The following is a 12,680-nucleotide window of genomic DNA, read 5'->3' on the forward strand; positions in this document are numbered from 1 at the left end:
ACGTTGGATGCTAGTTTTCTTGCTTTGACTTATTTACTCTTGTGACGTACTCTGTTTTAATATAATTAGTTTAGTTATTATTTTCTTGTGTTGTTTATTATGATTTCATATGAACCCATGGTGGCGATAAGTTCTATTATGGGCTAATCGTGATCATGGGGTTGCAACGGATTTATTATGGAATTCTTTAGTTAATTGTTTAATACTTTAGTGTGTGATGATTACATGATATCTAGTATTGGTTGTGCGTATTCGTCTTATGTGCGTCGCGAACATATAAGATAGGGTGTTAATCTCTTGTGAAGCGACGGTGGATCTTGAGATTTAGAACTTGCCATGCTAGCATAGGTTCATGTACGTTGAGCATGATTAGTGGGTAATTCTAACAGTTTTATTTGCCCTATGTAATCAAAAGGAATAACTTGTGCTTAAATCGTTGTGTTGTCAATTTCTGTAGACATATAGGAACTCAACATAATTGATGACTATTCAACTTCTATCTTAATTGTGGATGTTTGGTAGAATGGTATTAGTACAATGAAAGTTGGCTTTTATCAGTTTCGTGTTATTCGATTAATGTCATCACTGTCACATGTTAAAGGTAATAACAATGGCTATAGAAGGAAGTAATAATGAAGTTGTGATCTCATGAGTGTTTTATTATTGATAAATTGAAGTGTTAGTTAAGTGGTTAATTAAGTAGTTAATTATAGTTAATATTTAATCAACAATTTTAAGTGTTATCTTAACATTGAGAAGTAGTCATACATTGGTGAGTGAGTTTAATTAGACAATAACTTAGTCTGAGTCTCTGAGGGAACGAACTAGAAAGTATTCTATATTACTTGCGAACGCGTATACTTGCGTGAATATTAGTGCGTGATTACGCCCTAACACTCGCTCTTTGTCAATAGGAGTGGGCTCGCGTCTTAGAAGCTCCTCTACTTCAAGTGATGCAGGAATCTTGGAGAGGTCCACGGGTATATTTCTCCAATCATAAATATTGGTCTCTTTGGTGTACTCTTCAGGATTGGGATCAAGGTGGATGTTCAGCGAGCTGGAGCCACTGGCTCGCATCGAGTTTTAAAGTCGAGCAATATTCATGGCCCTTTGTGGGGTGATGGCGGAGATGGGAGAGATGGGTTGACTAAGACGGCCAGAAAGAGAGTTCAACTCATGTTGGATATCTTTAGAGCCTCGCTGCTCAGGTGGATATTGATTGAGGGGAGAATGGGTAGCTGAAGAGCGAGATGGGCTCGAAGAAGAGCGGGACGATCCGTAGGAGCGAGCTGAAGATGCACTCAACATCTATAAAATATGGTGAATATTAGTGTATGGCCTTATAAAATGAAAATAAAAATAGGGTCGCATCTAATTGTCCTCGCATCGTACACAAAAAAAGGCCAAATTTAAAGTTAAGCGAGCCCATGGGTTCGCATCGTGATTTTATGAACGTCTGTGTTAAAGCGGGCTCGCATCGAACGTGTGGTGTATACTCGCATGTGGCATGGTAGATGATGAACAAACAACAATGAAAATACATGATTTTGGATTAAAATGGTACATGTGGATGATTCGAAGGATGATCCTGATGAATCAGTTGCCGGAGAATAACGTCGCTGGTAGACGGTTCTTGTGGTGATGATTGTTTTGGCCATGGTAGATCCTTAAGCAAAATGGCAAGAGTTTGTTTCCCTTCATTCCTCCTCTATGTTGTTTATGAAATCACACCCTTATCTCCTATCAGAAAAATTCCTAATACTGTTCTTGGAAAAGTGAGAAATAAAATGTAGAACTCACATTTTATAGAGGTTAAGAGAGAGAAGATAGTGTTGACACGTGTCATCATCTCAGAGGGTGACACAGATCCACATGCCAGCTATCTTACAGCTGTTAAACATTCAAAAGTCACGACCTTTGGAAGGAATGCGAGGCGGTCGGATGCGACCTCGTGGGCTCGCACTTGTAGGAGCAGAAAAACAAATGTTGGAAAATTACTAGCCCCAAAAATATGACCAGGAATTTTGGGGGTAGTTGTTATGCCCGCTTTTACGGCATGGGCCCTAAACAGGTCCCTATGGGTATGTTGTATAATTGGCCTTCAATAATTGGATGCATAAGCTGGGTTTATGAGCATATGCGTGCTGGGCTAGCAAATGCGTGTTGGGAGCATGAGCACATGCGTGCTGGGCTGATGAGCACATGTGTGCTGGGCTAGCACATGCGTGCTGGGATCATGAGTTGATGTGTGAGCTGGGCTCACAACATGTGAGTTGGGCTCACAACATGTGAGCTGGGCTCAAAACATGTGAGCTGGGCTCAAAACATGTGAGTTGATGTGTGAACTGGGCTTACAACATGCGAGTTGGGCTCATGGCCTGGTAGTGCGAGCTGGACCTGTATTGTCTACGCTGGACTCGTAAGCTCATCATTAAATGAAAGATTATATTCACACATGAGCTGGGCTCTTGTGCTAGCATCTAATGGAATAACGAGGGGAAAACCCCCTAGTAGATTGAATAAAAGTAGGTGCGGGCTGACGTGACTAGGTCAGCTCGTACTTAGATAATTTATTTGGAATAATATAAAATGACTCATAGATGACTGAGTTATTCGTAAATTTCGCGACCGACACGGTATATTCCTACAATCACGGGAAGAAATGCGGAGATGCCGCGAGATTATAGGAAGCGTGTGGGGCCGGTCGAGGTTTACGTGACTAATTGGCTGAAGGCCTGATTTAGGTCTGGGCTTGGGTTGTGAACGTAGAAAAACCCTAACCCTAGCCTAGATGTCTTGTTCCCCAAGAACTACGTGAAGTTTGATCCGTATAAATATGGTACGTAGGCACTTGTATGAGACATGAGTCGACACTTGAAGAAGAATAAAGAAAATCCTATTCTTTTTTGAGGGGTCATCATACAAGCTCAGCCACCACCACAAAAAAATATTCCTCCGCACTTAACACACCGCCCTTGATCTTTATTCCGGCTAACAACCTCCAAAATACGGTTATACGAAATTCTCTCTATAACATTGCCCAATAATATAAAACTGCAGGACTTCTGGTGATGTGCTGTCTGTTGCTCCAGGTAAAAGTTACTTGAGAAAATATTAGGTAGCCAAGGTGAAGCATGAGTGAATCTGAGTTCCGCATGGTTCATTATTTTATCATGCATAAAATTAATTATCCTCTTATTCAGTTTCCAATCATTATCAATCCAATGTGCTGTCAAACACATATAGTTGATATTTTGAATTGAAGTCCATGTATCAGTTGTGAAGCACACTCGTTCACCTTTTAACATATTCTTTAACTTAGCTTTTTTCTCCCCGTAAATTTTCATACTGTCTCTGGCAATCGTTACTCACGATGGGATGGTAAACCTAAACTTCAGAGTGTTACTATATGCTCTAAATCATTCCCCTTCCACGAACCTGAATGATAACTCATCACAAATTATCATTTTAGCCAAAGCCTTCCTACAATCTTCGTATTTGTAAACATGAGTTCTTAATAAACCAGTGCTATTAACTTTCTCATTATTTTTAACTGTAAAATTCAGCACTGATTATTTATCACGATTTAGCCTAATGGATATTTTTGCACTGACTCTCCAAATATGTCCTCATATTAGTATTTTCGTTCCTTTTCTGTTGACGAGCATACAAAACTCCACAATAATTACAAACATTTCGAGAATATTTGGGATCTAAATTTTTGGTAAAATGATCCCAAACATATGACGATTTCTTATTTGTACGAGGAGTTGGCAGTGACTTACCTTCATCAATGGTTTCTAATGGTGTATCACAATTAGCATCCCCCTGTCATGTTGGCAATGATTCGTCAATTTTCTTAACACCTAATATTTTTTCTTCATTGAACTACATAAAATAAAAGACAAATTAGACACACATCATTAAATTAGATATTATCATACATATTCTATAATCTATACACCTATTATATAACATATCCATTCAAAGAAATTTAGTGAGGCGCAGTGAGAGGTTGAGCACAGAGACGTAGAGGAAACTTGAAAATTGAAGTTGAGAGAGGGTTTGAGAATGAATTGGGATGGGTGGGTAGTGGACTACTGAATTGGTCATGACTAGTTGGGCTTGAGTAATGGGTTTGGTAGGAGTACAATTGACAAATATTTGTTATTTTAAGCTTTTTTTAAAAGAAATTAATATGTTCACGTATTAATTTATATAATATTAAATATATTTTTTGAAAATATATTTTATTATTAATATATATCGCGGCTTGCAGTTGCGATTTAAAAAATATGAAATCGTATCCAAACCGCGAATAAGGAATTTTTAAAATTTAAATCCGTAACTAACCTGCGTTTTGCGATTATCCACAAAATGTGATTCGGTTGCAAGCGGTTGAGCGATTACCAACGGTTGAGCGATTGACAGCGGTCGGATTTCGAAACGTGGGTCAAGGGGAGGCTGAAGTTGATTTATTGAGAGGAAATTCAAAAATTGAATCCGTATTGATCTGTTAATTTCTTTACACATAAATATTCAATTTTATTACATTTTGAATAATTTACGAAAGGGAACACAATCCAAAACCAAAACTAACATTGTAGACCGTTTACGAAAGTGAAAAAGAAATTGCCCCCCCCCTGTCAAAACAAACCGGTAAAAAGCTACGTACAAGCTTAATTTATGGCAGTAAAAACACGAAAAATAGAAATATAAGGGCAGTAAAAGACTAAAAGTAGAAATTAGTAAACAGTTCCAATATTCCTTGTTTCTGTTTTGTCTGTGGCGCTCACTCCTTTCAACTTCATTCCTCTGTACCCCGTCCCCTCCTTTGTATATCTAAAATTTAAAAACACACCACACCATTTATTTAGTGTAAAACAAGCTATCCAATTACACACACTGCTACCTCTACATACAAATAATAAATATACTTACAGCTAGAGAGAACCATCACTTGCACCACCTGAAATGACGGTGTTTGGCCATTCCAGCGGCGGCAGCAGCAAACAAGTTGTTCCGTTGGACTACGAAACCGAGGTTTCGCAACACCTTCTCGAATCAGCACACTTGAATGATAATGTATCGGCTTTTCAATGTATTGCCGATCCGTTAGTAGATGTTAATTACGTCGGTGCTGTGTTGCTAAATGTTCGAAAAGCTGAGCTGGTGTGTTGTGATGAATCGCCTATTGAAATCCGGTTTGAGTCGGACAAGTTTAAGACGGACGTCACGCCGTTGTTTCTCGCTGTTCATAACGGAAATGTAGCTCTTGTCAACAAACTTCTGGTAATTTTGTTAAACTAATTTTGTTAAATTTTTTTCTTTGTATGTGTCTATGATTTTAGCTTATCATCTATCGGGATTTCATTATCGTACAGTTAACTGTTGATCTGTTTATAGTATATCAATTGCTTGGATTGGAGTGTTGAATTTTATAGTAATCTTATACGTTTAAATCTAGTAATGTTTTTTAGCGCACTTTTGTTTCAAGTTCAGATAAAATTTCAGGTGAATGACGGCTAATTTAAAAGGATTTCTAATGGAAAGAATTATCAAGTTTGAATATCTGTTTGTGCTCGAATTTTTTTAGTAAAAATTGGCTGTCTTCATTTGTAATCAGCTGTTCTGTTTTGGTTCACATTTTTGATGATACGAAATACATTATTTTGATTCTGACGATTTATGAATTCAAATAGTTGTTTTATAAATAGTTTGATGAATAGGAGAAGTTCAGGTTGCACCTGTTATCGACAATTCTCATTGATTCCTTACATTTTTTTTCAATTTTTTCAGTTAGAATGTTTATTAACTTCGAAGAACTGAGTCCTGTTAGTTACTCAACGTAAAACTTAGTTATTCTAATATAATGTACCAATCTCCTCTCTCTGAAGTTTACACAGATTTGGACAGGATTATTTGTACATCTAGTCATGATGGCTAATGCGTTGTATGCTGAAGTTAATGTCATTTTGTTTTTGCTCTATGCTAATGCATTATGTTTATACTAAATGCATTTTGAATCTTTGATGCATAACTATCTAATGAATCTGAAATTTTTGCATTACTAATTAATTTGGTGAATTTAGCCTGGACTAGATTTAGGCAGGAAAGAGGAGAAGAAGGGGATTTTGCCATTTTTCTTGGCTGACATATACATCTGTTTGTAATCTGTACTAAATTTTAATTAGCTCATTGGCTTCAATTCCTTATTATTTCTGAAATGAGATGCTAATTCTTCTGTGGCTACCTTCAATATTTTAATGCAATTTTTTTTTGATTTCTCAGCTGCCATCTGCTCATATTTGTAACATCTTTCTTAATCTCACTTTTTTGCTAGAACCCTCCTCAAAGATTAAGCTAGAATAAACTCTTATATGAAGTTTCTTACAAAGAGTTCAAAATCATCAACTCTAATAAAAATGCTACATGTTTAGTTATTTCTATATACCTCATTGATTCTGAAAAAGAAGCAGCATAGATCTGATCTTAGTCACCTAAAGATGGTGAAAACACACACTCTTTCCCTGCTCTATGCATTGAGCGTGCCATACATGATTCATGTAATTTACTTAAAACTTGTTTTTAAATTTTAGCAAGCTACATAAAATGTAAATTTGTGTAGGCCATGCACATTTGGGTTGTCTAGTGCAGTATGCATGTACAGATGATACATTCCCCCCTTTACTTTTGTATTAATTTCCTCTATGTCCTTCCAAACGGGATTTCCATGTTCCAATGTCTGCCACATCACTTATGTTCCCTGTTATTACATAACGTGGCTACGGTTGCCTGCATATTGTGAAGAATCCAAGATAACTCACACATGGTAGCACAATCATAATAGTCTTGGAAGACTAGAAACGAAACTAATATTTGTGCAAATAATTCCAAACAGAAATGATTGTATTGTATTTAGAGTGCTTTTGTCATCAAGCATTGTATGACCGTGTTTCATATTTTTTTGACAATGAACAGAGTTCTGGGGCTGATGTGAATCAGAAACTATTCAGGGGCTTTTCGACAACCGCAGCAATAAGGGAGGGTCACCTAAAGATTTTGGAGATCCTACTTAAATCTGGGGCATCCCAACTGGCTTGCGAGGAGGCTCTCTTAGAGGCTAGCTGTTATGGACATGCAATGTCCGCAGCGCTGCTTATGGGATCTGATCTTATTCGGCCCCATATTGCCCTACATGCCCTTGTCAATGCATGCAGCAGAGGCTTTGTGAATGTTGTCAATACCCTTATCACGGTAAATACTTTTTAAGCATACACTCATATCAGCTTTTGAACAATCGTATAAACATTGAATAATATGTTGACCACTTCAATTATTAATACTACAGTCCAAATGAGAAAGTAATATAACATCAAATTGGTCCATATTTTAAATTAGTTTCATATTTGTCCACAAGTAGTTTTAACTCAGCTGTGACTTTCTCGTCTCTAATCTGTACCGACAGAGAACATTTTTGCAACCACAAAAATCTCATGCAGCTATTAATTAGGGGCGGAATATCTACATTGAATAGGCATGGTTAAAATACATATAACTGATGCTATTCATGCGCACAACCAGTAAGCTTTGGAATTTTACTAGTATTGGGTACTGGGTAGTTAAATATTAGAGATTGTGTCAATCAGAGACTTCTTAATTAAACCGGTGTTTCAAGGAAGTCTTCATTATGCAATTTTGACATGGTTTTTCTTGCTAAATTGACAGTGTGGAGTGGATGCTAACACAACCAGTCGTGTGCTGCTCAGATCATCAAAACCATTTCTGCATGCAAATATTGATTGTACGGCTCTTGTAGCTGCTATTATTAGTAGACAGGTCTCTGTTGTAGATCTGTTGCTACGGGTAAACTTCCTAACTTGTATGACCAAATTCAATGTCTTTTAATTTATGTGCTTGAGATCTCAGAAGGTCATGTCTTTTATGATGATGCCATTATGGCATCTCAGTGAATATAGTCATGTTTCCTGCTTATATTCATTTAAAAGCTTTTATTATATGAAGCACTGTCTGCACATAAAAAGACTATTGCAACCACCTGAAGGACAAAATAGTTCAGAAAGTACCCAAATAATTTACTTTTATATAGAATAATAAGGATTTTTTTGTAAACAGTCAGGATGAAAGGACTATTGCTAGTTGCAAACACCTGAATGAAAATATAATTCTGAAAGTTACCCAATTAAATTACCTGTATATCAGAACATTAGAATAATTACAACCAATCAGCATGTAAGTGAAACAGTGTAGAAGTAACATCTCAAAAGATTCCTCAAGGTTAGTGGTGCAACATATGTGCTGTATTCTTAATAATTTTCTTAATCATACTGTGCATTGTGCAATGGGTTACACCAGAACCCTAACATAGTCTGTTACCCCCCGGATCGTCATTCTGTTTCACTTATATGGAGGAGACGTTGATACTAGGACATCGGCATGGACACTCGGACACTTCATTTAGGCAAAAAAACATATGTATTTTTTAAAAAATTGTCAAGTCCGACACTTGGACATGTATCCAAGTTGGACACTTCTGGCCGATTCTGGCTGACAAAGCTGTCATATTAATTATTTGAAGTGTTACACGGGTATGAAGTGGAGTTATTAAGTTTTTTCAAGATTGACAAAAACATATATTCCAGTTCCCTTTTTATCTTTAATGTTCTCATCAGTTATTTTTAGTTGTATTGCATCTGTTTACAGTACAGAAAAATGATAAAATCTTTATTTTGTTGTAATGAAAAATTTAAGGCTGGTGCAAGCACGGATATTGAAGTACAATTAGGAGCATGGTCATGGGATACATGTACAGGAGAAGAAAGCAGAGTGGGTGCGGGGCTTGCAGATCCCTACGCCATCAGCTGGTTGGCGGTGGAGTATTTTGAAGCTAGTGGGACAATCTTGCGCAAGCTGCTCCATCAACTACCCCTCAACACCCGCCACCTTGGAAGAACTCTCCTCCACCATTCCATTCTCTGTGGAAACACCGGAGCTGCCAAGTTTCTTTTAGATGCTGGAGCTCACATAGAAGCCCCAATTGAAACATTTGAAAAGGCTGATTTCCGCCCATTGCACTTGGCTGCCCGTGTTGGATCATCAACTATTCTCCAGCAGATCATTGACTCTGGCTGTGATCTTAATGCAACTACAGATGATGGAGACACTGCTCTGATTTTATGTGTTAGATATAAACAGGAAGACTGTCTTCGTGTGTTGGCAAAAGCTGGTGCTGATTTTGGCCGGCTTAATCTAGCTGGCATATCTGCGTCTTCATTAGCTGTATCAAATCAGTGGTACTGTAGCCTCCGACAAGCTCTTCTAGATACAGTTAAGGTTGGAAGGGTTCTCAAGTCAAGCAATGCTTTTGTTTTTTCACCATTCTTATTTGTAGCCCGGTCTGGCGATGTACAAGCATTGAGATCTATTTTCAAACACGGAGATATCAATTTAGATGAGCAGGATGAAAAAGGGTTTTCAGCAGTCATGATTACTGCAATGGAAGGTCATGTTGAAGCCTTCCGTTTACTTGTTTATGCCGGGGCTGATGTAAAGCTTAGTAACAAGTCTGGCGAAACAGCTATCACACTTTTGAAGTTGAGTCCCAACTATGATCTAATTGAGAAGGTAATGCTTGAATTTACCCTCGAGAGAGGCAACCGTAGTGGTGGATATTTTTACGTGTTACATTATGCAGTTCGGCAAGGGGACTTGGATGCAGTCAAACTGTTGGTGAGTAGAGGTTACGATGTTAATGTTTCTGACGGGGATGGATTCACACCTCTAATGTGGGCAGCAAGAGAAGGCCATAGAGACATGTGTGAACTCTTGATCTACCTTGGAGCACATTGTGAATCTAAGAATGCAAAAGGTGAGACTGCACTTTCACTTGCGAGAAAGGCTGGTAGTACACGACATGATGTGGAACACGTGATACTTGACCAGATTTCTCTCAAGATGGTCCTGACCGGTGCCAATGTGTTGAAACATACCAAAGAAGGAAGAGGAGCTCCACATAAGAAAGTCATCAAAATGGTAGGACCTGAAGGAGTACTAAGGTGGGGCAATTCCAAAAGCAGAAATGTTCGATGCCAAGACGCAGAAGTGGGATCAAGCAATAAATTTCAAAGGCTAAGGCAGAGCAAGGGCGATGCTAATAGACCTGGATTGTTTAAGGTCATAACAGCGAAGAAGAAGGAAATACATTTTCTCTGTGAAGGTGGACTTGGGATGGCTGAGCTGTGGGTAAGGGGAATCAAGCTTGTTACTAGGGAAGGTTTATCTAGCCATCAGTAAATTTAGACATACAAGTAATTTCAAGCAGCTTTCAAGAACTTATTGAAAAATATTTGATTATGTTCACAGAGTACTTCATCTCGAGTACTAAATTTTTATAAATGCTCTCAAGCACTAGGATTAGTTCTTCTGTGGTAAATTTTTAACAGTTAAAATGTTTGAAGTTTCGTGAAAGCGAAAAGATCTTAGGATGGTTTAAAATTAACGGTGATATGTATGTACCTTCCTTTGTAACCAACAACAAGAAAGTTACTGCCAACTTATCCATGTTCTTTTCTGAATTCCTGAACCGATGAATAGTAGTAGCAATGAATAGTAACCGATGAATAATGAATAGTAATAGTAGAAATGAAATATTAAATTAAATGAGACCTCCAGCAAAATTATTAAAAAATAAGAATAAAAGTTATAAATCTAAAATAATAGCAAATCTATTAATTTATTTTATAGTAGAGAATAAAGAAACGAAACAAATGTGTAAGAAAAATCTATATAGACAATTAATATATTTATATAAATAAAATAAATATTATATTTATGGAAGATTATAAGTTAGAAAGTATTAAACTAATAGCAGATAAAAACTTTACTTTTAATAAAGATATAAATCAACATATTGAAAGTTGTAAAATAAGTATGCAAATAATAAATGAAAAATTAGATATTATAGTTAGGTTACGAACAATGTTGGAAGAGAGAGATGAAAAAATTAGAAGACTAGAAGAAGAAAAACTTTTAATAAAACGAGAAAAATTTATTAAAGAAACTAATTTAGAAATTCAAATAAAAGAATTAAAAGAAGTATTAACTGAACAATATAAATTAATAAATGATTTAAGGCAAAAAAATTTAAAAAATGAATTGGATAGATCCAAATGCAATAACTAGAAATAATAGAAAAATAAAAGAATTAATAAAAAATCAAGAAAAACTAGAAATAGAACTAGATAAATTGCAAGAAAGAAAAAATAAAATTGAATGGACAAGAGAAAATAGGGATGAAATAATAAGATGTTATCAACAACTTGGAAATATGATAATAACATTTAGAAATAATAAACTAAGAATTCAAGGACTTAAAAGAATAATTTTATCAAGTAATATAACTGGATAATAATACAGTTTGAAAAATGTCATTAGAGAAATCAAGTGAAACACAAGATGTATATCAAAACATCATATTTTGAAAGAAATAAAAAAGTTAGATATATAGTTCAAAAACATGAAAATATAATAGACATAGATACAATAAATGGAAAAGCGAAAATAAATTTAATAACAGATGGTTTGATAAAAAGAGAACTATCTAAATTAAAACAAAAAGAAGCAAATAAACTAAAAAATATTTATTTTGGAGCAATAGAATTTACAATAAAAGCATATTTTCAGTAAAATATTGATACTCCTATACAAATATATGTACTAGACGATAGAATAATAGGAAATATACAAGATTCATTAATAGCAGTGGTAAAAGGAAACTTAATATATCAGAAATTAAAATTTATAATACAACCTGATTTTAGCATATCATTAAGAGATGAAAATAACAGAAAGATCTTTAACATTATATTATAAATTAGATGGAATAAAAATGCAAAAGGGAAGTAAAGTAATTAGTATAGAAACTAAAATAGTATATGCTATGACTGGAAACCATCATGTAAAGAAACAAACGGAATTAGGAATAATAGTACCAAAATTATATAATGATATATTAGAAAAAATTGAACATAAAGAAGAATCTCAAATAACAATCCCAGAAGAATTTACAATAGACTTTAGTAATAGACAAATAATTCCAACACAAAGAATTAAACCAATATTAGAAGGATCTAGATTAAGTTTTAGAAGAGAACACAACCCTATAAAATTAGTTAGATCAATGAGTATGACCAGTAGAAAATTAGATTTAATAAAATTACCGTGTTACGAATCAGATAAATTACGAATAAAAACAATAATATTTAATGGAATATTTGCCAAAGAAGTCATAACAGAAATAAATACCGGAGCAACAAAAAGTCAAATACATATAACTGAAGTTGACTCAAACAAATGTGAGGAAATAGAACCTCAAATAATAACTGAACCAAATAGTTCGAGAGAAACAATAATAACAAAAGGTATAAAATTAAGATTAAAAATTTTAGACTTAGAATATAATATAAGCCTAGGAGTAATAGAAAATGACGTTAGTTATCAACTATTATTAGGAATGGATTTCTTAAATGAAATAAAATATAATATAACCAATGAAGGAATAGAAATAAATGATCAGAATAAATTAAGATTTATAGACAGAATATGAACCCTGAAAAGGAAATAAATGAAAAGAAAGATGAAATAGAAACTATTAATAGGAT

General features: G+C 35.2%; 1 protein-coding gene across 1 annotated transcript; it reads left to right on the top strand.

Annotated features, from left to right (window-relative positions):
* Positions 1–4,795: 4,795 nt before the first annotated feature.
* LOC141687396 (uncharacterized) lies at positions 4,796–10,581 on the top strand. The gene is made up of 4 exons (XM_074492648.1): positions 4,796–5,292; positions 6,982–7,257; positions 7,729–7,866; positions 8,773–10,581. The coding sequence occupies exons 1-4, from the start codon at positions 4,975–4,977 to the stop codon at positions 10,312–10,314; spliced, it is 2,274 nt and encodes a 757-aa protein (XP_074348749.1). The 5' UTR covers positions 4,796–4,974; the 3' UTR covers positions 10,315–10,581.
* The last annotated feature ends 2,099 nt before the right edge of the window (positions 10,582–12,680 follow it).

The sequence above is a fragment of the Apium graveolens genome, chromosome 9 (genome assembly GCF_009905375.1).
Source record: "Apium graveolens cultivar Ventura chromosome 9, ASM990537v1, whole genome shotgun sequence".
In the NCBI taxonomy this organism is placed as follows: Eukaryota; Viridiplantae; Streptophyta; class Magnoliopsida; order Apiales; family Apiaceae; genus Apium; species Apium graveolens.